General features: G+C 49.4%; 1 protein-coding gene across 3 annotated transcripts in view; it reads left to right on the top strand.

The window, feature by feature from the left end:
* Nucleotides 1–24,364, top strand: part of LOC135829600 (uncharacterized) — a 373,880-nt gene that overhangs the window by 219,995 nt on the left and 129,521 nt on the right. For all 3 annotated transcript variants that reach the window (XM_065341993.1, XM_065341995.1, XM_065341994.1), the window contains one exon: nt 9,555–10,064. In XM_065341993.1, the coding sequence (XP_065198065.1) occupies nt 9,555–10,064 (510 nt within the window). The remainder of the gene's footprint in view (nt 1–9,554; nt 10,065–24,364) is intronic.

Here is a 24,364-nt window from a genome sequence, read left to right as displayed (position 1 = left end):
AAACGCTAGCGAGCCGTGCGTCGTGTTCCGCCCGGTTGCGACCATACACCAAAACGTCATCTATATAGACAACAACACCAGGCAAACCCGAAAGGAGATCGGTTACAACACGCTGAAATATCTCGGGAGCACAGGATATGCCAATTGGCAGTCGTTTGAAACGATAGAGACCAAAGTGTATGGTAAACATGGTAAGCGGTCGGGATTGGTCGTCAAGCAAGAGCTGGTGAAAACCAGACTCTGCGTCCAAAACCGAGAAAACCTCCGCTCCCGCAAGCTCCGCAGTAATTTCATCAATGGTTGGCAATGAACGTCGCTCTCTAACAATAGACTTGTTCAATTGCCGATAGTCAACACATAAACGCAAGGTGCCGTTTGACTTACGGACTGGGACGATCGGCGATACCCATCCAGACGCTTCCTTAACTGGCTCGGTGATGTCTGCCTTGACAAGGCGATGCAGTTCATGTTCAATGTCGGCCTTGGCGCTAAATGGGGGACGTCGTGCTGGTTGAGCCACCGGCCTAGCTTCAGCATCCACGGAGATGGAAATTGGTGCGGTGTCAACTAAATTGCCAGTGTCCGTCAGGTGCGCTGGAACCAAAAGACAAGGTACGCGTAGGAGATGCGATGGTTACATCAGCCATGCCAAAAGTTGCAATCTCCCCGCCTGTGTATGCCTTGAGGACACGATTACTGCTGCGGGTAACGTTAGACTGGAAAATGTCATCGGTGAGAATAGTACGGCTTGCACCGGTATCCAGCAAACCTTCACACTCCTTGCCATCCACCAATAGCGATGCGAGGAACTGGCGGTGTGACCCAGTCTGCTCAGCCATGTACACGGTGTCATAAACCAAATGAGCCTGGTCAGCTAGGTCGGCGGGCTCCTCGTCGACGGCGTTAGCATCTAATCCCGAGCGTTGCGACTGACATACGGCTGCAAAATGTCCGACCTTGCTACAACTGCGACAGCGGATGTCGGCTGCAGGGCAAAACGACTTTCCCTTAGCATGGGTACGGCCACAGTACTTGCAAGAACCAGATACTGTACGTGGCTGTCTGCGTTGCTGTCTGGTCGCACTAACGGCAGCCACTGAGCTAAACTGATTGGCAGGCTCTGCCGGCGGATCATACAGCTTACTCTCCGCATAGGAGGTCTCCAGTGCCACTGCTTTGGTGATGGCATCTGCGAGGGTGAGTCTGGACTCCTTGAGCAACTCGCGACGAACTTCGGGGGATTTCAAACCTGCAACCAACTGGTCTCGCACCTGGGAGTTTACCACGCTGTCCACATCCGTCGCCCCGCATTTACATAAGTCCACTCCCTCTCGTAAACGGCCAACGAAGGTGGAGACGGATTCCTCCGGCCCTTGTTTGAGCTGCCGGAATTTGTGACGTTCTGACGTCGTATTGATGGTGGGACGGAAGTGCTCCAGAACGGCGTCCATCAGTGCTACGTATTCGTCTCCAGGAGAACCATCATCATTTGCTGGCGGAAAAGGAATAACCAGACCCTTCACAACTTTGCTAGCTGAGAGTCCGGCCAAATTCAAAAATAAACGCTTTTTGTCAGCAGCAGTAGAAACATTACAAATTGCTAAGTCGTCATTGACATCCTTGAGTCAAAGCTCAAAATCGGCCCCGATGTCGCCGGTGTAATCGGGCACAAAATCCTTGGGCACTCTGCCCTTCGTTGTCATCTTGACCTGTTCACTGCGCCAATGTAGATGGACAACACTTCAACAATACAAGTCTGGAGGTAGCCATTGCAGGCTTCGTCTTCAAGCTCTGCGAGTTCTCATACATATGTACATGATTACATCACTACACTGGTACCACTTACGTGCACCTTCTTGGCAGCTCCATGTGCGTACCCGGTAGCTTGCTCAATGGTGGTGTCCAGAAGGTCTTCCAAGCTCTTATCAGATAGGGGAATATTGCGCTCGCTTGACCCATAACATTTGAAATATCCTCTGGGCTTTCCAATCGGGTCTGCGTGCAAGATTATGGCGTGTATCAAACTTGAGTGTATTTCCTTAGTGTAGCAGGTTTCCCTGCATCTTGAAGAGCACAAATATTGCCCGATATCTGAGACTTTCGACCTTCGGGGCTACGCGTTTTTTTTGAGAAAACACTAAAAACAAATTTGTTCGCAAAAAAATCGATTCCGTCAAAGCAAAGTGCAGAGACGACAATGGCGGAAGAAAATTGAAGGCGATTCTTGTGTCAGTTGGTTATTGGGCTCACAGAGCACAGCAGCCGCGATCCCATGGCCGGTGATGCATCGTTCTTTGTGGATATCCTGTCAAGCGGCGACAGCGCTTCTAGTTTTGAGAGCCCATGTCAGGCGAATCGATCGCAAGTTACACGCGATACTTACCTGTCGGGGACGACGATGTTGAGGACTTGGCCTGGATGAGTATGATCAAGGCCAATCACAGTCTGCCTCGGCGATAGCTGCTACAGCTCCAGGCAAGGACAACCAGGTGGATTCCTGAGGTTACGCCGCATACAAGGTCGCTGGCCGCCCTTGCGCGGGTGACAGAACTGTTTCCTCTGAGTGTCACGCCAGACCTGCTAAAACAGCACGAAACGATGCGAGTTTTCTTTGCGACGATGATCCTAAAATGTTTTGGATGGCAAGCTCGATACTCGAGCTAATAATAGCGAACCAGACCATCACGGAGCACATGAGGCTGGCCAATCTCGAATAACATTCTGTTGCTTTTGAGTTGGTGGTGTGAAACGCTTTTCAGGCTGTGGTACTGATGTTTGGAAACGGTCAGTCTCCACAAAGTGCAACAAGGCGAATCTGGACGCATTTGCTCTGTTTGACTCACAATAAGTATGTGAATGCTGTTACATGTATCATGGTGTTCCGTCAAAATCTGTTGCAGACTATCCTGTCAAGCATGTCCATCACCAGGAGAACAGATAAATAACCTCTCCTTCTAATGCTGCTATTGCTGCTGTTGCAACTACACAACCTCAATAAAGTCACGGAATGCTGGAAATGAAGTACCTGAACAGTCAAAGCATTTTACTATATTAGTTGGCTATTGATGTAGCATGGAAACAATTTTTGGTGGCTCCAAACACACTGATCTTTTAGAATTGTAAAAAAAAGAACAATTCATTAACATGACTCTTGACTGTAGAATGCATTTCGACATGGTCAATATTGGTCAGATGGCCGTGAAACGAAGTCACAATACTCTACAAAGGCTAGACATCAATTTGCAATAAAAAAATCAATTTCACCAAAACAGCCCCGAAGGTCGATTTTCTCAGATATTGGGCCATATATTATGAGGCATCGGCAGCAAGAACCGGGGTCCTGGCGATTTTTCAAAATGCCAATATTTGCGAAAAACCGAACAGATGTCGTTTTTTAGTCACCGCGATCAAAGCAAAAAGACTTCTTGTGCTATCGCTTTGAAAGTGCCTTCCTGTTGGTGGCTTCACTATAATTTGTCGTCGTCGCAGTTGTAGTTTCTCCAGGTAGGCGTTTTCAGCCATGAATCTGGAGGTGTTTGCGCTCTAGGTAACGTCTGCAAATAATGCGCTCAAAAGAGAGCGAAACAAATAATTTCTTGGCGGAACGATCCCGTCACAAATTCTTGATGGAGCATGAGCGACTAGAATATTTGGCAGCTGGATCTCCAGAGATACTCTGCTGTCTGTGATAATCCCCCGCAAGAAGAATCAGGTGAAAGTGAAGAGATTTTGCTCAGATGACAAGCTATCAGCGGAGCCAGCGCAGACGATGAGTTTGAGACATCCGTGACACGAGATGGTGACGCGGACAGCAGCGCTGAGAGTGCCGAACGAAATTCAGTACTGCGTGGCGACTTTTCGCAGCTGGATAAGTTGGTGAGATACGGAGACAGCCCCGAATGAACTAAACATTACTTGTACTTTCTCCGTTAACAAAAACTTCGTGATGGATTTTTAAGGGGCTGATTTGGACACAAACTGCTGTCAAATGAGTCGCAATCACTTTCTTGGCCTTCCCTGGCATGCCATGAAAGAGGTATGATGCAAGGAAAGCGACCTTTCACAACAAGCCGAGCGGAATCGATGGTTTCGCTGTGGAAACATAGGTGATGACAGTCATGGCGAGCGAAACTGAAATACCACTTCTCCGAGGGGATATTGCGCTGCTTGGTCTCTCTACCACTTTAGCACTAAATAAGTTGGAGAGCAATAGAGAGCAATAAAACGGAACAGCGAGCCCACACAATGAGCGAGTGAACAAGGAGCTGCTCCAATCGCACGGCTCAATGAAAATAATTCTGAACTCAAGTTCTTGTTCAACATGCTCAAAGCCCAGATCCGAATGCTGATCACCATGCATTCTTTCAGAAGTCTGCAGTCCGATGCGAGTCTCATGGCTAAAAAAAAGTCGACTGGACTTGCTAGCCGCTGCCGTTTAGTGCTGGCAGGAGTATCCATTTGTTAAAATGTTGCGAAACCACAAGTTCCCAAGAGTGAAAGGCCTTCTCGCTTGTGACATTGTGTTCGTTTCAATGCAGTTGTATCCCGACTCCATCGTACCGCTGATGTTTACGACATGATATATGCTACAGGCGCTATGTGCGGTTTGCTGTGTGCGCTGTAGTGGTATGTTGTATGTGTATGCTTTTCTCATATACGCTGTCATTTTCACGCTATAACTACCTGGTGGTTTTAGTGTTAGTTATTCATAAATTACTCGATCGAAGTCAATATACTGTTGAGAGTGCATAGTTGTCCTCGTGCCGTGTGGTCGTTCGTTCCTGACTTTTAGAGAACCAGAGGGTTCACAACATTTGGCGACCACGCCAGGATTGAAGCAAGCATGGCAGAGGAACTAGAAGAACTACATAATTTGGAAGCCAGCTTTATCGACACCGGAATGTGGTATGGATTTAAAGGCGATAGGTTGAGAGAATACGTGGAGAAGAGGCTTCGACAGTGCAATCAGTTTTAAGAGCGCAGTGCTAGACGGCAAGAGGGTGCGCTCCGCACATAGTTTAACGAAAAGCTCAAGAAGACGAACGAGCGCATCGCCAGCAGTACATATGAGGAAGCAAAGCGAGATTTGCTTGCCTCGGTCAGAAGGACGCCTGACAAGGCGTGGAAGACTTTGCTTACAGACAAGCCGCGGTCAGAGGAGTATTTAAAACCAGTTGGAGGATCAGATCCAAGGCCCACTGCGTCGGTGCAGTGGATGGCGACATCGGTCGGAGACGCTCAGAAGCAGCTGGAGTCTCGGCCGAAAGACGAAGAGGCGCAAAATGTAGAGGCGCAAGACGTAGAGGCGCAAGACGTAGAGGCGCAAGACGTAGAGGCGCAAGACGTACAGGCGCAAGACGTAGAAGCGCAAGACGTAGAGGCGCAAGACGTAGAGGCGCAAGACGTAGAGAGGCAAGACGTAGAGGCGCAAGACGTAGAGGCGCAAGACGTAGAGGCGCAAGACGTAGAGGCGCAAGACGTACAGGCGGAAGACGTAGAGGCGCAAGACGTAGAGGCGCAAGACGTAGAGGCGCAAGACGTAGAGGCGCAAGACGTAGAGGCGCAAGACGTACAGGCGCAAGACGTAGAGGCGCAAGACGTAGAGGCGCAAGACGTAGAGGCGCAAGACGTAGAGGCGCAAGACGTAGAGGCGCAAGACGTAGAGGCGCAAGACGTAGAGGCGTAAGACGTAGAGGCGCAAATGTAGAGGCGCAAGACGTAGAGGCGCATGAGGAAGAGGCGCAAGACGTAGAGGCGCAAGACGTAGAAGCGCAAGACTTAGAAGCGCAAGGCATAGAAGCTAAAGAAATGAGAAGGGCGATACTGGTTAGCACGGAAAGAAGTGAGCGGCGAGACTGTGTCAAACACGGAGATCGGATGTATGTTATCTGGTCCAGCGTCTGCCCCACGAGACAGTGGCCCAGTGACCGTGTCGTAGGAGACAGCCCAAATCTGCAAGCTTGGTGAAATTATCGGTTGTGTGTTGTCTGGTCCAGCGTCCGCCCCACGTCGAAGTGGACCGGTGACCGTTTCGTGTGTGACAGCCCACAGCGGCAAGCTTTGCGGAATCGAGTTGGCCAAAGTGGTGAGCAGTAATGATATTCCACCTTGGCCACCCCCACAGCAGCGGATGACTCGTTCTGTTTGTTTAATCAGAGACCCCGGTCGGTTTTGACTTGTGAGTTGTTGTATGGGGGTGAGAAGCCCTTTGGTGGGGAGAATGTTGCGAAACCACAAGTTCTCAAGAGTTAAAGGCCTTCTCGCTTGTGACATTGTGTTCGTTTCAATGCAGTTGGATCCCGACTCTGCCGTATTGCTGATGTTTACGACGTGGTATACGCTACAGGCGCTATGTGCGTTTTGCTGTGTGCGCTGTAGTTGTATGTTGTATGTGTATGCTTTTCTCATATACGCTGTCATTTTCACGCTATAACTACCTGGTGGTTTTAGTGTGAGTTATTCATAAATTACTCGATCGAAGTCAATATACTGTTGAGAGTGAATAGTTGTCCTCGTGCCGTGTGGTCGTTCGTTCCTGACTTTTAGAGAACTAGAGGGAATCAGGAGATTCCAGGTTCGTATCCTGGCGTGGTCGCCAAATGTTGTGAACCCTCTGTTTCTCTAAAGTGTGAGGAACGAACGACCCCACACGGCACGAGGACAACTATTTATTCTTGACAGTATATTTCACTTCGATCGACTAATAATAATGAATAACTAACACTAAAACCACCAGGTAGTTATAGCGTGAAAATGACAGCGTAAATGAGAAAAGCATACACATACAACATACAACTAAAGCGCACACAGCAAACCGCACATAGCGCCTGTAGCGTATACCACATCGTAAACTTCAGCGGTACGGCGGAGTCGGGATACAACTACATTGAAACGAACACAATGTCACAAGCGAGAAGGACTTTCACTCTTGAGAACTTGTGGTTTCGCAACAATCACTACTGCTCACCACTTCGCCCAAGTCGATTTCGCTCAGCTTGCCGCTGTGGGATGTCACACAAGAAACGGTCACCGGTCCACTTCGACGTGGGGCGGACGCTGGACCAGACAACACACAACCGATAATTTCACCAAGCTCGCCGATGTGGGCAGTCACACACGACACGGTCACCAGTCCACTTCGACTTGGGGCGGACGCTGGACCAGATAACGTACATCAGATCTCCGTGTTCCACAGAGTTTCGCAGCTCACTTCTTCCGTGCTAACCAGTATCGCCCTTCTCATTTCCGTAGCTTATACGCTTTGCGTTTCTACGTCTTGCACCTCTACGTCTTGCGCTTCTACGTCTTGCGCCTCTACGTCTTGCGCCTCTATGTCTTTCGCTTCTACGTATTTCGCCTCTACATCTTTCGCCTCTACGTCTTTCGCCTCTACGTCTTGCGCCTCTACATCTTGCGCCTCTGCGTCTTTCGGCCGAGACTCCAGCTGCTTCTGAGCATCTCCGACCGATGCCGCCATGCACTGCACCGACGCAGTGGACCTTGCATCTGATCCTCCCACTGGCTGCAAATACTCCTCTGACCGCTACTTGTCTGTAAGCAAAGACTTCCACACCTTGTCAGGCGTCCTTCTGAGCGAGGCAAGCAAATCTCGCTTTGCTTCCTCATATGTACTGCTGACGATGCGCTCGTTCATCTTCTTGAGCTTTTCATCACACTCTATGCCTAGCGCACCCTCTTGCTGTCTAGCAAGGTGCTCTTCACGCTCCTCGCACTGTCGGAGCCTCTTCTCCACGAACTCCATCAGCCTATCGCCTTCAAATCCATACAGAATTCCGTTGTCGATAAAGCTGGCTTCCAAAATATGTAGTTCCTCTAGTTCCTCTGCCATGCTCGCTTCGATCCTGGCGTGGTCACCAAATATTGTGAACCCTCTGGTTCTCTAAAGTGTCAGGAACGAACGACCACACGGCACGAGGACAACTATTCACTCTTGACAGTATGATTCACTTCGATCGACTAATAATAATGAAAAACTAATACTAAAACCACCAGGTAGTTATAGCGTGAAAATGACAGCGTATATGAGAAAAGCATACACATACAACATACAACTACAGCGCAACACAGCAAACCGCACGTAGCGCATGTAGCGTATACCACGTCGTAAACATCAGCGGTACGGCGGAGTCGGGATACAAATGCATTGAAACGAACACAATGTCACAAGCGAGAGGCCTTTCACTCTTGAGAACTTGTGGTTTCGCAATACCATCAGAGAAAATGGAATCAGTTTGGCTGTGCCTTTACTCCTTGTTTCGCGGAGTTCTGGAGAGCGCAGATGAAACCAGGGACTCGTAAAATATTTTTCACGACTCTCTGGTGGAAACGAGTAACTGACGTATGGCGGATCACGCAGCTTGAAAGCCAACTTACTTGAACAACGACAACATCAAGTCAGCGGAGTGTGATCAAAGAAGCCGAGGCAAGGCTGAAACGAGCTGAACAACGACTTGAGAGAGATGACGACTCGCGTGCAGCAGATGACGACTCGCGTGCAGCAGATAACGACAGCGACGCAGGTCAAAAATGAGTCGAGTGAAAGCGACGCAAACTGAACTCTCTGCTCATTCCGCCAACAGTTTCCATTGTAAAGATGCTGTACATAGGCTGAATAACCTTCGTCCAGTGATTTGCAGTCGATACAAACTGTTCTTGATCTGATCTAAGCGTTTTCATATCCATCAAAATCCATCACGAAATTTTTATTAGCGGAGGAAGTAACAAGATATTTTGTGAATAAAATTGCTGCAAGTATACATTCACGCTTGCAGCGCGCATGAAATCTGTCACAGTACACATGTATAATGCATGTATCTACGAGGTCATGTGACTAGGAGAGCAAGACATGCTTGGTGGATGTATCTGGCTTGGCCCAACATGCATTATCTAGTCTTGTAGGTTCTTCCCAGCCATGTAAAACGTTAGTTGCTTGGCTTCTTTCTGTCTGACAAGTCTGTGTACAACACCAGACCTGCACATGACAGGGATTGAGTTTTCAAGTTCATTGCAGCAAGTGCAGACAACAATGTTACTATTGTAGCGTTGGCATGCTGGGGACTTTCACAGCGTATAGCGTATTGCGTATAGTGTATCCCCGTATCAACTAGAGTAATATGTGGTTCCCTGAAGATCTATAAAATTGCTAAATTATTCTCAACCACTCCATCAGAGCCAACTGTAACTGCGTTCCTTTTGCCTTTTTGCTGACCATTTTTGTCGACCTTCACCTATCATTTCGGGCATTCTTTTTACCATCTTGGAAGGCGCCCAGAGCTCCACAATTTGGCCCATAGATCACTCATTTAGTGGACAGTTCAAAGCCATCAAAAACTAATTTTCGCCAAATATCACCTAACCCTGTTTTTTTTGCTGCCCATGCCTCATAATATGTGTTTGCACTGTCCTTTGCTAATCTAAACAAGCGGGTTTGACTTATTTGCTACATATCCGTATCAAGCTTGCTACTCAACTCATCTAACCATAGCATTCCTCTATGTGTTTGTACTGTCTCTTCTACTCTTCTTGTTTTGCAGACTGCTACGAATGTGGCGATGAGGGACATTTTGCCCGCGACTGCCCCAAGTGTGGCCATCGCACCTCTAATTGCTACAATTGCGGCAAGGAGGGTCACTTTGCCCGCGAGTGCACCAACGAGGTGGCATCCCATGGTCACTCTAGTGGTTTCGGTGGCAGCTCTGGCTTCGCCGGCGGCTCTGGCGGTGGTGGTGGCTCCCGCTTTGGTCACTTTGCCCGCGAGTGGACCAACGAGGTGGCATCCTATGGTCACTCCAGTGGTTTCGGTGGCATCTCTGGCTTCGCCGGCGGCTCTGGCGGTGGTGGTGGCTCCCGCTTTGGTGACTCCGGTAGCAATAGCACCTGCTACAACTGTGGTCAGACGGGCCACTTTGGCCGTGATTGCCCCAGTGGATGCTCCAGCGGCGGTGGTGGAGGTTTTGGTGGCGGAGGAAGCGGTGGTCGCACTTGCTACAACTGTGGCGAGACTGGTCATGTTGCTCGTGACTGCCCCAACGCTAGCAACTCAGGTATAATAAGGTCATTATGTGTGTACAAAACTTGTATTGGTAATAACTTTGCCATACATTAATATTTTCAACCAAATTTTCTGTGTCGATACATTGGCTTAGGGGCTGTCCACAAATAGCGATATTTTTTTAGAGAAGATATTCGTTCGTTTGGGGGGAGGGGGGTTGGGCCCTGTTCGTCTCGTCTTTGAGAAAAAAATATCGAACTCTATAATATGAACGGGCACTGTTCGAACATGTAGTTTATGACCTACACAAAGTGAAAGTCAACCTCGTGAACATAGCCATGGCAAGGTCGTGTGACCGTGGCAACGTAAACCTACATGTAGGTGTATGGTGAAATTAGAGTGGCAGCTGGTCATGTTTCATGAGGAAATTGCACTTCATTTAAAAATATCGATCCTTTGCATAAATATGTGTATGTTCGTTTTGAGGGGGGCATCACACTAGCTGTAGATCTACAGTGCATGCAAACGAGCTCGAACGCTGGTCACAGACTCACAACTGAGTCTGTATGCACGACTGTGTTGGTGTCGTTGTGACTTGCAAGTAACAATGCCCTCTGTACTGATGTACTTAGTATTGTATGTGACATGACCAGGATCAGACTCGTCGTGAAAGCGACCATGCATTGAGTTCAGCAGCCAAAAGGTGGGCTCCGAAATATTCTAGATTTCTGTACGAACCATGATTAGACCTGCGAAGGATTTGGCACTTTCGTTAGTTGACCAGTCAAGGCTTACAACTCGTGGCCTAGAGTCGCAAAGTGTTGTCGTACGTCGGCAACACCTTCAGTACAAGTCGTCAGCATTGTACTCACTACACTGTTGAGCTTGAGGGGGCCACGCACAGTCCTGCAAGGGAGCTGATGTAGTAGCTGCCTTTTCTCCACCTGCTCCCAGTCCCGTGCCATCTCCACACATATACAAAGGGACGACGATAACTACATTCGAAGACTGTTTATTGACACGATGACGAAACACAACTAGACATGACGAACTCAAGACGAAGACATGATGAACTCAAGACGAAGACTGCTTTTCATACCCACAGCAACACGCGCATACACCAACATAACGTACACACGACGTACACAAAATAACGTACTACATACGATTTGGTAAGTCTATCGATATACGGTCCATACGGTATGATACGGTAGAAAGTCCGTCTACTACACTGATACCCTTGTTTGTTGAGCAAGAGTGGCGCCTCATCTCGTGTCGTAAGACGCAAAGGGTCGACAGTACTTCGCGTACTCTAGATCCAAGGCCCGTTGGAGGCAACACGGCATTGCCGTCTGCTGTTATGTTTGGGGGAAGAGCCCATATCGGGTAAAGCCACAAGAATGACACAGCTACGCTTCCCGCCTGCTGCACTGCATCCCAGCCACCGGATCGCGGACCAAGATTATGCCAGCATTTGGAGATCACTGATATTTACATTTGGGTAAGCGAGCTCCCCGTATTGATTAATCTTTGTACTATATTCTACCGTAGTTTGGCTGATTGCACATATTGCAACTCTTTTTGTAACATAGAAATCATCCTTACGCATTCTTGCCGCTGTATACTTTTGATCACATGATGTAGCATATATAAGGAGCTGTTTTGCTGGCATTCATCCTCGACTCTCGGGGAGCTCACTACTCTCTCGACTCCCGACTCTCGGGGAGCTCACTACTCTAGTGCTCTCTCGCTTGACTCCTGCTTTGGGGTTTTGACTCTTCACGCTTGATCTTTCGATCTAGTACTGCAATGGTTCAATAAACACTGTTCAAGTGGAATTAGAAACCTGTCGTTCTGTGTGAGCTAGCAACTTGGATGGCGACTATATTGGTCGTCTACCTGGGTAGCCACTAGACTGATCTAAGCCAAGTCACAAACCCGCCAACGCGCGGCCGTGACGTATGTACAGAAACAAGGCAAGTGCAGTTTTCAGTGCGTGGACTCGCTTACTAAAACATTTTGTGGAAGCAAACAAGCCTTCTTTGTGATCTCGGTCATTTTTCTCAATCGACTCTGCGCTTCGAGTTAGATGTGTCCGTGGGGTATTGCCCAACGTGCCCCAGGTCGCGCGAGCTAATCACTTTTGTCAGCAGAACTCCTGCTCGCGACTCAACACAGTTATTCCGTCCGTTGTCATCGTCATCCCCGCTGCGAGTAGGGAGCTTCATGCCCACGATAAAAGAGAACGTCATGATATTTGAATCCTTCATCAGAGAAGCTATTCGAGCTCAAAACGACACAAGACAATGGCCATGATAAAGATACTCGTACAGATCGCGATGTGACTGGCCTCCAATCCAAGTGCTGTAAAAGACTGGAACACGGCCAAACGCCATGTTTTCCTTGGTAGCATGACATCAGCCGCATTATCACCATGGCGAGTTGCAGCACAGATCTTGAAGTACAGCGGCACCAGAAAAGTGTCCTTATTCTACCTGAGGAGGAGAAGAAGTGCTACAGCTGCAACGTGTCTGACCACTTTGCTCGCGACTGCCCCACCGCTGCCTCATGAAGCGGCTGTGAACGTGGCGCGATGAAGCAAGCAGTTGCAAGAGTTGGATTTGTGTAGGTCGTGGTGTATAATTATGTGTGTAGTCAAACATGCATTGTGACGAGACACCGCTGCTCCGCGTTGTGTCGAGCAAGCTGGCGGCACCGGCAGAGTTTAAGAGGAGCTCTCTCTCTCTCTCTCTCTCTCTCTTTCTCTCTTTCTCCCTTGACTCGCCTCTGCCCTTGTTCAGTTTGGTGTCCGATGATGCTGATGTTGATGCAAAGCGCGGAACATGTGCGTGTGTGCCTTTGCTGCTGATGCTATATCAGCTCTCTGCGCACAGGGCATACTGCATCTTTGGTTGTTAGCAGGCAGTTGATACTCCTGCTGCCAGGGTTACATGCAGTTGCCCTCTCCAGTGTATTCTTTGTGTGTATGCGATTGCATTGGCTGGTATGCTTCGGACACAGGATAGCCGGGTGTTTTGCACTGTACGCCATGTGTGAGGCGACCCTGAACCCGCAGGATCCCGTCCTCATCAATGGCTGGTGCTAGCTGTCGTAGACGACTGCTGGTGCTGACAGGCTGGCCATCGCTCAACAATGCCACTTCTACGGCAAAACACTCTGCCTGCACAGATTTCATCCAGAGCTGTTAGGCCGCATCCATTTCCTTGGCTGAGATGGCTGATTGATTTGACAGTTTGTCCGCGAACTCTGGCCCGCGTGTTTGCGATGAACCTGGCAACATACGCGGTTGTGCAGATGAGACGTTTCCATGACAAGAATTGGTTGATGTCATTTAGCGATTCGGCAAATTGCTGGGGCCTTGGCAGGGATATTGTCGCCGCAACGAACTCTTTCTTCACTTCGGTCGTGCCGATGCACTCATCCGACGTTGCCTTTGCAGCTGGCCACGCTTCCCATGACTGCATTAGAAAATCCGGACCAGACTTCCATCGGCCGCAGCTCAGTTCGTGCATGGAGATACCACGAGATGCATCATCTGCAACATTCAGCAGTGTTGGTACCCAGTGCCAACTGCTGGCCTCACTGGCGTCGCAGATCTCAGCTACTTGGTGAGCGACAAACGGCTTGAACAGTCGCGCATCTGACTTGAGCCATTGGAGAACGGTTCTGGAGTCTGACCAGAAACAGGTGCTGTGCCACTTAAGCCCATGCTGTTAGGCTAACATCTGGGCGAGTCGACAGCCAAACACCACAGCTTGGAGCTCCAGATGTGGAATGGATGTTGGTTTCAGTGGGGGCTACTCTAGTCTTGGTGGCAACCAAGCTGCACTCGACGTCATCTGTGTGCTCCACTCTCAGGTACTCCACTGCCGCAAACGCTTTGCTGCTGGCATCGCAGAACACAATGTCATGTAGAGACAAGTCAGTAGCGAACGACGTGAAACAGGAGTATGCGCGTGAGATTCTGAACTGGCTGATCTCCAGCAGCTGTCCACACCAATTCTGCCAGCGCGATAGCAGCTCGGGTGGAATCCCATCATCCCAACCGATGCCACTCAACCAGATGTCCTGGAGGAGTATCCGTGCGGCAATGACAAACGCAGACAGGAAACCTAGCGGGTCGAAAACTGACATGACGATGCTAAGTAGGGTTGCTTGGTGGGCACACAGCTGCTCTCGGCGTGTCACGTTGAGTTGAAACAGGAACTCGTCACTGTTTGGATCCCACCAAAGACCCAGCATGCGCTCTACCGGCAGTTGTGAGCTGAGGTCAACGACTCCAGTTGCTCTCGTATCAGCTGGCACAGCCAGTCTCACCAGGTTGTCGCCACAGGAAGCGCTGAGCTGGCTGGTCTTCTAGGTATATCCGAACTTGATGAAACATCTCTTTGATGTCAGCCGCAAAGGCCATAGCACGTTGGCGGAACTTCATCAGGACACCCACGAGCTGGTTCTGCAAATCTGGGCCTGGGAGCGGTGCGTCATTTAGCGACATCCCTCTAGCTTTGGCGGCCGCGTCGAATACAAAACGTAGCTTCTCCGGGCTTGTTCGGATTGAATACAGCGAACTGCAGTAAGTATCAGGTATGTGCGGTTTGCTCGGCAGCCTCTGCTGGTGTTAGCTTACGAGCGTAGCCTTTCTGAACGTACTCATCGATCTTCTGGGCATACTCTGCTGCGAATTCTGGAGACTTAGCCATCCTTCTTTCTATGCCCATTAGACGGTTGAAAGCCATGTCATGGCTGGGCGGAAGCTTGGGCTGATCTGACTTCCAGAGGAGGCCTGTCTCATACCGGTCACCAACGCGAACCGTGGTGTCATGCAGGATACTTTCAGCACGGATCATGGCCTTTGGCTTGCCAGCAGAAGCAGACGGTACAACGCCAAAGTTCTCAATGGTGAATGACTCCTTCACTAGTTGGTAGATCGCCTCCAGTTCGAGTTGATCTTGGTGAGTCCGAGCTCCAATGCGACCGTGCACTACCCAACCAAGAAGGGTTCTCGTCAGCATAGGTGCATTTGGCGGGCCTTCGGCGACTTCACGTGCCACTGTGAGGTGTCCGTTGTCTTGCCCGATGAGTATCCTCGGTTGTACTGCTGGGTATGACGGCACTCTGGAGTCATCTAAATGAGGCCATCGACTCGCCAGCCCTCTGCCATCTACTGACTGCGAATGCAACTTGAGGTCCTTGGCTGTTCTCACATCATCCATTTGATGCTGGGTGCCATCGCTGCCTTTGACCAATACAGAGACTCTGCATGACGAGTTGTCCGTGTGCGTCGACGAATTCGTCCATGCCCTATGCAGGGGATCAGACTGTCCAACAGCGCCTATGTCATCCGCTAAGGCCGTGTCCATTAGCATGACAGTTGAGGCTTCGTCCAGCAGAGCAAGTGTCTCCACACAGCCCTTTGGGCCTCCAACCGTCACTGGCAACACTCTCAGCAATACTCGGGTTGTACCAGGAATACCAGTGTGCCCACAAGTGTCGACTGGCTTCGCTGCAGCCTTGCCCTTGTGCAGGAGATGATGGTGGTACTTGCAGTCCGGCTCACTGCGCGGCTTCCTGCTGCCACACTCCCTGGTAGCGTGTAGGCTGGCCAGGCAAGAAAAACAAAGACGGTGACATTTGACCAGCTCAAATCAGGCTTTCTGGCGAAGCTTCTTGAATGCTGAACACTCGCCGAGGGCATGCTGCAATTGTTTGCAGGAAAGGAAGGCTGACTTCTTCTTACTGGCTGCACTAGCTGGTGCCGTCGCTGCTGCTGTGCTGTACACTGTCGAAACTTCCTGGTGAGTGTACACCCTCTGCGTCTTGTCGGTTCGGGTACCCGGCAGATCCACGACTCGCACAGCTGCTTCAGCCTTGTCCGCCAGCCACATAGAAAACACTCGCAAGCTGATGTCATGGCTACCCTGACGCACAAGTACCTCTCCCCACTGCAGTCGCAGGGATGTTGGCAACCTACCAACAAGCTCTTGGCGTAGCTGAGGGTTGTACATGTGACCTTCACTTCGAAGGTGCTCCGTTGTAGTTACTAGAGTCGTCACAGCAGTGGACAGGTTGATGAGACTATCAAAGTCTCCTGGCTTGATCTGTCCAATGGCCTTGGCTTTACTGATCATGGCAGCAATCACTGCATCCGGTCGGCCAAACCTCCTTTCCAGGACCTGGAGTACAGTCGGCAGGTTCTCCGGAACGGTGAGCATCGCTCCGACGGCAGCCTTGGCTGGGCCTTTTAGAAAACGTTGCAGACGAATTACATTTTCCAATGGCGAAACCCCACACTCGTCTGACGTCCTCTGGTATGTAGAGGTGAATATGGGCCACTCCTCCGAGTCGCCAGAGGCCACCGGCAAGTCACGACCAACCGTCTGTCGGATCAGGAACTTCTGCATGCCGTTTGCTGCTTGCGCTGGGTGCAGGTCTCCAGCCTCAGGACTCTTCTGAGCTGGCTGTGTTGCTGTTGTCCCTGCCGCAAGTGCGGCGTGTGCAGTGCCAGGTTTTTGGGTCTCTACCCAATGCCTAGTAGCTGTCAAGGCGGACTTTCCCGGAAGTTTACAGACTGTTTCTAATCGTGGCTGTGATCAGCTTACTTCTACTATATTCTCCTGGCCAGAGCTGGTCAACGACGCTGCTCATAGGGTTGTTGAGGATGCCAACAACAGCCTCAAATGCTGAGTCGGTGTACAGGATGCAGGACGAGACGATCGTCGCGAACGAGAGGACGAGGTGTTTTGATTTGGGCGTGGCGCGCCTCCAACTCCATTTGAAGCAAACGCCTCTGCCTATCCAGTCTTTCTTGGGCATCCGCCTCCCCAATTGCCATCAAACGCCGTGCCATTTCCAAATTGGCCTCTGCATTTTGCCGTTTTACTGTGGAGGACGATCTCATCGATGATGCGAGTGAGGCAGGGGATGCTGGCAACTCCATCTTAGCAGCCTGCTCGACGACATCGGCCATATCCGTTTCGCCAATACCCCTACGATTTCGTAGCAACATTGCTGTGTTTCTGTAATCTGAAGACTGTATATTTCTTTAGAACTGCTCATCCGGCTCGAAGGACCATGTTACGGCCCTCTGGCCATGGTAGACAAGATTTACTTCGAACCATTACTTGTTCTTTACAAAGTGGAATAAACTGAATCTCAAAGAGTTCTGAAAAGCAAAGAGCGACACGTGTACATGTAGCTTCAAACAGAAAAGTTGGCAACGCAAAAGGAAACATGCAGCCAAAAAAGATGCCTAGCTCTGGCGTACATCGTAGAGGTCACTGCGCGTCCGGTGCACTGCGCCCCAAAGGTGCAGGCACGGCGCCCCAAGAAGTGACGACATCCATAAACTGCATCGCATCATGCAGATAGAGCGATAGGGTACCGAAACTACAGTCCGTATCAAAAAGATTAGCAATCCTAGCGATCGCCTGGGGAGTTTGCCGTCTTACCGTATGCGCGCTCGAGAGCTGGCTGGAAAAACTCACTGTGAACTCGAAGAAATAATCCGCGCGAAAACATGAAAAATGACAACTCACTCACGTCGGTACATGTACGTCTGGTTTACAACAAACGAGTTCTTCCTCGTATCAATATGGAGTCAGCGAGGACATGTCGAAAGTGTAGTAAATGTTGACGAGCGGGATGGGTCCCAATTCGTTTCGTGCCCAATTTCTTTGAGCTGCGATGCAATTTACTCTCACGATGTGACGAAAACGACATCGACACAGACTCATTCCCAAAGCCATGGCTTGGCAAAGCTATCCGTGTGACTTCGACGACATTTTGAGAAAAGCAGACACCTGTGAAAGCTGATAGAAGACGGCGTTGACTCCTCTGAAATTCGAATAAATTGGCGATCTTGAAATACTAAAATAATTCTCAAAAAGAAATTGATCGATCGATGTGCCGTTGTATTCAACAACACGTAGCTACAGCGCAATGACTTCCGTGTTCACTCACACCGTTTCAGTGTTGTGGGTGTGTTCCCATGGCGTGAACCAGTCAAGTGTCAGTAAGTTTGGCAGGAAACGCGAGCTCCAACAACAAGTCGTTTGGCGCCTTGTACTTTTTGTAGATCTACCAGCGTGATCACCAAAACAATGAAAAAAAAGTTTGACTTGAAGATAGTTTGGGATTTGAACTCACAACTTCATGGTCATCAGACAGCATTCATAACCACAAGGCCAAAAAGGAAAGGATAAATCGTGGGTTTTGATAAAAAATCGATACTGGCTCCCAGGGCAAATTGTAAACCATGGGAAAAGGCCGGAAACCTGGCCGAAATTCTAATTTCTTAACGGCTGGTCAAATTGTTCCGAAATCTCCACAGAACAATTTGCCGTGTCCTAACAAGCCATTCTATGTACTTTGTTGTCCAAATTTCCCTAATCTTCATACTTTTTAAGACCAAAACCTGATTGCTTATCTTTTTGAAATGGACTATGATACAAAGTACAAACAAAACAAAATTATCTGAGGGGAGCGAAAATAAATAAATCGAAGAAAAGAAGAGAGAAGAGAGCTGGAACGGAATTTAATTCTAATTATTTAGAGCTGGACAGATATTGTCAAGAAGACATACAGATACACAATAGAATCGACTCGACTGCACATAGAGTAGCTGCCTCTAACTGCAGCAGAGTGGAGCACGTAGCGACGTGATCAACTCGGGAACAGTGAAAGGTGAGAGAAACTAAATACAGATAAATTCGAACGAGCAAATACAATATTTGTGAAGTCATGTGCAAAGTGTCTGTAACAGTTGGCGAGCTGATGTTGGTATACTGGGAGCTTACATGGGCATGAAAAGACGAATCCCCCACGCGTCCAGTCGGGTTAGGCATTGGTGAATATTCCCGGCGTAACCTGTCAACAGACCAGGAGTCACAGTTCTGCAAGGAAGTGGACATGCGGATCCTCAATGGATGGTTGGTACCCATGACCAAGCAGTCCATGGTGAGCCTGGTGCTGTGTTGCCCTTGTTGGCTGTGGCCCAGACGCACAAGGAGTCCACCCCTGTCCACCCGTGTTTGGACTACCGGCAACTCAACAAGTTGATTGTGTCCCATCCAGGTTTGGACGTGCCTGTTTGCCAAGAGAAGGTGCGTCAGTGGAGGTCTATTGGCAACGCCGACAGCCACGTGTTGCTGGACATCAGCAAGGCTTACCTCAACATCCGCGTCGGGCCAGCTCTCGCCAAGTTCCAAATGGTCGTCTGGAAGGGCCAGCTGTTCGCAATGGAGAGGATGGGCTTCGGTCTATCGATTGCGCCCAACTTCATGGATATAATCTTCAAGTGGGTCCTCCATGCTTATGCTGATGTGGACAACTATGTCGACGATTTGTATGTTCCGAAGCCTCGTCTGCGTGCTGTCACCGATCAGTCGTCGCAGTACGGGTTGCCTACCAAGCCAGCGGAGCCAGTCGTCTCTGCTAGGGTACTCGGTCTGCAGCTGTCAGAGTCTGCAGATTGCCAAGTGAGGTGGAAGCGTCGTGGTGACGTCATGTCGACCTGTCAGCCCGATGCCATCACACAAGTGGTGTGGCAAGCTGACCAGCCACTATCCCGTCGGCTCCTGGCTGCGCCCAGCGTGCAGTTATCTGAAGCGTCTGTCTAGCCTTCAGCCTGGATGGGACGATCCAGTGTCTCATGAAGTCGTCGCTTGTTGTGCAGAAGTCATTCTCCGGCTGCAGACCGAGGACCCTGCGCAAGGTGTGTGCTCAGTTCCTGAAGACGCACAGTGGTCGTTGTGGTGTGATGCTTCGGACATCGCACATGGTGCTGTCATTCAGGCCGATGGTATGATTGTGGAGGATGGCTGCTGGCTGTCAGGGTCCAGTGGATCAGCAGTCAGCAGAACAAGGCGGATCAATTGACCCGTGTTCCCAGCAGCTGGATGCGATGTGGCAAGACGCTCCTTGCTCGGACTGCACCGTCCGTCACCGCTGCGGTGGTGACCGTAGGTCCATTCTTATTGGACAGAGTATCTGCTGTTCAGAATGCAGATCCTCGGATTGCTTCGACTCGCCAGCAAGTCATCGATGGTGAACCAGTTACTGATCCTGCATTTTTCAAGGTCAAGTTACAGCTTGTAGTCCATGATGGTATGCTGTGTCGAAGTGTGAAGTTGCCGCCCAATGATGCAGTCGTCATTCCTGTTATTCCTAGTTCACTCGAGTCCGATGTCGTTCGTGCTCATGTGAACTGTGGTCATGCGTCTTGGGAGGGTACATGGCGCTTCCTCCGCTCGAAGTGCTATTTCCCGAACATGGCTGCCCAATGTCAGCAGTTTGTGCGCCACTGTCCGCCGTGTGCTGCTGCCATCCAAACCAAGGGCGTCTCGGCGGAGGCCAGTCGCCCTGTGGCGGCTGATGGCCCATGGAGTGTTGTGGTAATTGATACTCTGGAACTGGGCGTCGATCAGAGTCGATCAGAGTGGAGAGTACCATTGTGTTCTAGTCTGCATGGATACTGTCACCAAGTGGGTGGAGGTGGTTCCGCTCCGTCAGCATGATGCAGCATCAGTGGCCGAGGCATTTGTCGGCCTGTGTACGCGGTTGGGCCGTGATGTCATCGCTGTTTGATGTGACAGTGCTAAACGGTGCCGTGCGTCATCCCCAATCGCAGGGATCTGTGATTTAACTGCACTCTCATCACCTTAACTCGGAAGGTTTTGGATGAGGCTGATGATTGGCTGAGTCTGTGCATGTGCTAGTCTGTCTTTGGTCGGAGCACAAGAAACAGGATCTGGCGCACGGACTGCACTACGAGAGGTGATTTGGCTTTTTGGCAAAGTGTAAAATTTAATTAAAAATTATTTGCTTTGCTTCTGGCTGTTTCTCTGCTCCGGATGGCCGGCTGTGGCCGTGGGTGCACCGATGGTGGCAAATGAGAGCCAGTTTATCGCAGATCAAAATAATTTAATTGACCAGAAAATTTGGTGCATATAATTTAATTCTCCCTGCCAAGTCGTTATAAAATATTAATAGTGGTGGGTGCTTTGCTATTTTGTGTAAAATGTAAAGCTCCTGAATGGACGAGGATCGAGGAGGTCAGTAAATTGCTTCCGCAGGGCCTTTGGACGAGGTTAGGCCGTCTTTCCATCACTGAACTTACAATAATGAAGAACAGTAGGTCACGGAATACACTCTGTGAGAACGAAGATATCATGCCTGCGATGCTATGGTACCTATCCAATTCCACCGTTTGACACAGCACTAGTTGCAATTTCAAAAACACAGCTTTCGCAGCATACAACGCAGTTGACAGATTAATTTTCATCCACTAGAAATCTTTGAAGCGATACCTATCAACTTCAGAACATTGATGACCGAATATCCCAGTTTGTGGTGCCATTTTAAAAATGTGTTAAAAAATGACACCAATTATTTGAATCCTGAGAATACTACAATGTATGAAAGTAGGGCATGATTCAAGACACTTTCCAAAGTGGGATCATTCCCATTTTTGACACAACGGGCATGAAGGATAGCATTTCCACTCGCAACAATTCAGTTGGACGTAGCTTGTCTAGAAGTGGCTGAAAAAACGTCATTTTACAAGATCAGTCTATTCTTATGATCTTATTCTTTCATTCAACCTCATCTGCCTCCACTGATGAGCTCAGGAGGAGCGGAACAGCTGTCTGGAGGGTCATTGTCAATATCAATCTATATACATGTACCGGAATTGTCCTCGCTGTCGTGATGGTGATGTGAGTGCAGAGTTTGGATCATGCAAGGTGGTGTGGTGTATTGGATTCCATAATGGCCGGGTACTCGCTACTTCTTCTCAATTTTACAACCATGTTAAAAAAAGCCAAATCACCTCATAGATCTACTACTACTTACTAGTGGAGTGCTGTAGACAGGACTACGTAGGTCTACGTACTAATACTAGACTGGAGTGTAGTGTACGAGCGACAAAACAAACGAAAATCGAATCGCCAGAAGAAAGCGATGTCGACGTCGACGATGTTCGACGACGTCCATCCTATCCAGCGATATGTGCGATGGCAGCGAATCAGCGATCAGCGACTGACTCATACTGCGCTGAGTCAGCTCAGTGCGCGTGCAGCCGTGCACTGAGTCTGTGCATGTGCTAGTCTGTCTTTGGTCGGAGCACAAGAAAACCCCATCTGTCGAGTGGGGAAAATAACCCGAGCACGCTCGAGTCGTGTCATTCCCTACCTCCATTCTCCAGTATTCACGACTATCGCATGGGGCACGCTGATACGATCGAGTCTTTTACCCTTGACGTGAAGAGGTACATCGAGGCTCCAAAATATTCGTGATCATAGATCGTACACTTCAGATCTGCGCAAGATTTTTTCAGGGTCGGGGCTGTGCGCGCGCTGTGGCGTGCCTGTTTTCTGGGCGAGCAGGAAACGACGTGGCCCTTTTCTAGCTCAGTACATGCAGGCAGTAGTGTTGTCAGTTTTATTTTGTTTTCATTCGCCATAGCCCGCTTTACCCTAGCACCAAGCACCAGAAGTCGAAGAGCCAGAAGGAAGGTGTCAATCACTAGTGGACACATTTGTACTAAAATAATAGCAGCTTCTCGGTGATATGCAAAGTCAGTGATCGCTCTAGCGCAGGAAACTGGAGCTGGGGAAATCGTTTAGTGCCCCTGCAGTCTTGTACTTGTAGAAGGTGCTGGCTCCATTATTTTTCTGCGTTCGTCGAGAATTAGCACTGATCAGTGATAAGCTTCCGCGGCCGCGAGCAGCAGGTGTTGGTGTGAGTGCCGGAGAGAGGTTCGCTAGGCAGCGTGCTGTGATCATCTCCAGCGCGGTGGTGGACGGTGAATTCTCGTGCAGTGCACTGGACGCTGCGGGGGCAAGATGGCTTACCACCACGACCCCATGTCGTCCGGTAATTCAGATCTTGTTTGCTTGTGTGGACCTGATCATCTTCCCGTTTGGATTTTGCGAAGTAAAACAATAAAAAAACCATGAGATATGGATTTCCCATCATTCACAACGCTAATTCTGTCCTCTACTGAGTGCCAGCACGCTCTGGCAGAGAGTCCATGTCTGTCCTGACCAGGGGATGAGTTGGCGATGTTGTTGCTAGTTCGAAGTAGGTACATGCATGCATCCAGTTCATCAGGCCTGCATGGCCGCCTGTTCCACCCATCTTAGACTGTAGAACAGCCCATGACTCATGAGAAACTGCGCACAGAATATTTTTGATCTTCAGCTGTCACTTGGTTCACTGTAGGGAAATGATCTGAATGTGATCGGCCGTGAATACAGGCTGTGTGTGTGTGTGTGTGTGTGTATGTGCAGGGGGGGGGGGGGTACAGGCAGACTAAAGAGGTTATGTGAAAGATGCCTTGATGATAAAGAGATTTCCAGAATCGCTTATGGGCGTTATGTATATGCCAGTGAGGCGCTAGTGCATAGCTAGCACGTGTTGTGCCGCTACCTCGCAGAAGCATCTCAACTGATGGTGTTATCGCATAGTCTCAACAGGCTAGGCTGTGAAAGGCTGCACAGCCATTTCTTGATTGTACAGATCATTTCACCGTGACCCAGTCTTCAGACAGTGTTCACAGTTCAACCCCTATTGGCACATCAAGTGCTAACTTAGGTACATATTACTGAGTCATTACTGAGTCAAGTTGTGGCAGCAAGCAATGCAAGTCATAGTATATCTAGTACTGATTTTGTTTGTTTGTATACTTTATTTCATTTTGAAGGTTTTTTGTAATGATTGCCGGGATACGAGCAAAGCAGCACAATCAATTTTGCTGTTCTCTTTTTGAATTCTTTGCTCTCCCTGCATTCATATCATCAGTGGTTTGTGCGTTCAATAAAACACCGTTTAGTAGCAAGGCAGCACACAGCAAACATAATGCGTCTGCCATGTACACCGAAGGATGTACCCAGAGTGCTGACAGTGCTCAACATCTGCCATGTACAGTGCTGGCAACTGAAATCCGACCCTTAGTGGTGCGTCCTCATCCTAGCGGTCCCTATTTCGTAGTTTTACCATCCCGTGTTGGGCCTTTGCGATGTGAGCGCACCGCTCAGGGGGTCGGATTTCAGTTGCCAGCACTGTACTGGTAGCTACTTGAAACCTTTCGTCTCCAAGTAACTGTCACGCGCGGTGTTTGGCTTTCATGAGGAGTTACAATTCTTTCACTTTTCAAGTCCACTGTACAGTGAAACCTGTCTAAGACAACCGCTCAAGGGACTTTCGAAATGTGGTCTCCTTATCCAGGGTTTTGACTTGGAATAGCATCCCTTGATCCTGGTTTCAGTGGTCTTCTTGGGCAGGTGGTCGCCTTATCCGAGTGGTCGCCTTGACAGGTTTACAAGTAACTGG

The sequence above is a fragment of the Sycon ciliatum genome, chromosome 13 (assembly GCF_964019385.1).
Source record: "Sycon ciliatum chromosome 13, ocSycCili1.1, whole genome shotgun sequence".
Taxonomy (NCBI): Eukaryota; Metazoa; Porifera; class Calcarea; order Leucosolenida; family Sycettidae; genus Sycon; species Sycon ciliatum.
The sequence above is the reverse complement of the archived record's forward strand: the minus strand, read 5'-3'. Positions and strand labels throughout refer to the sequence as shown.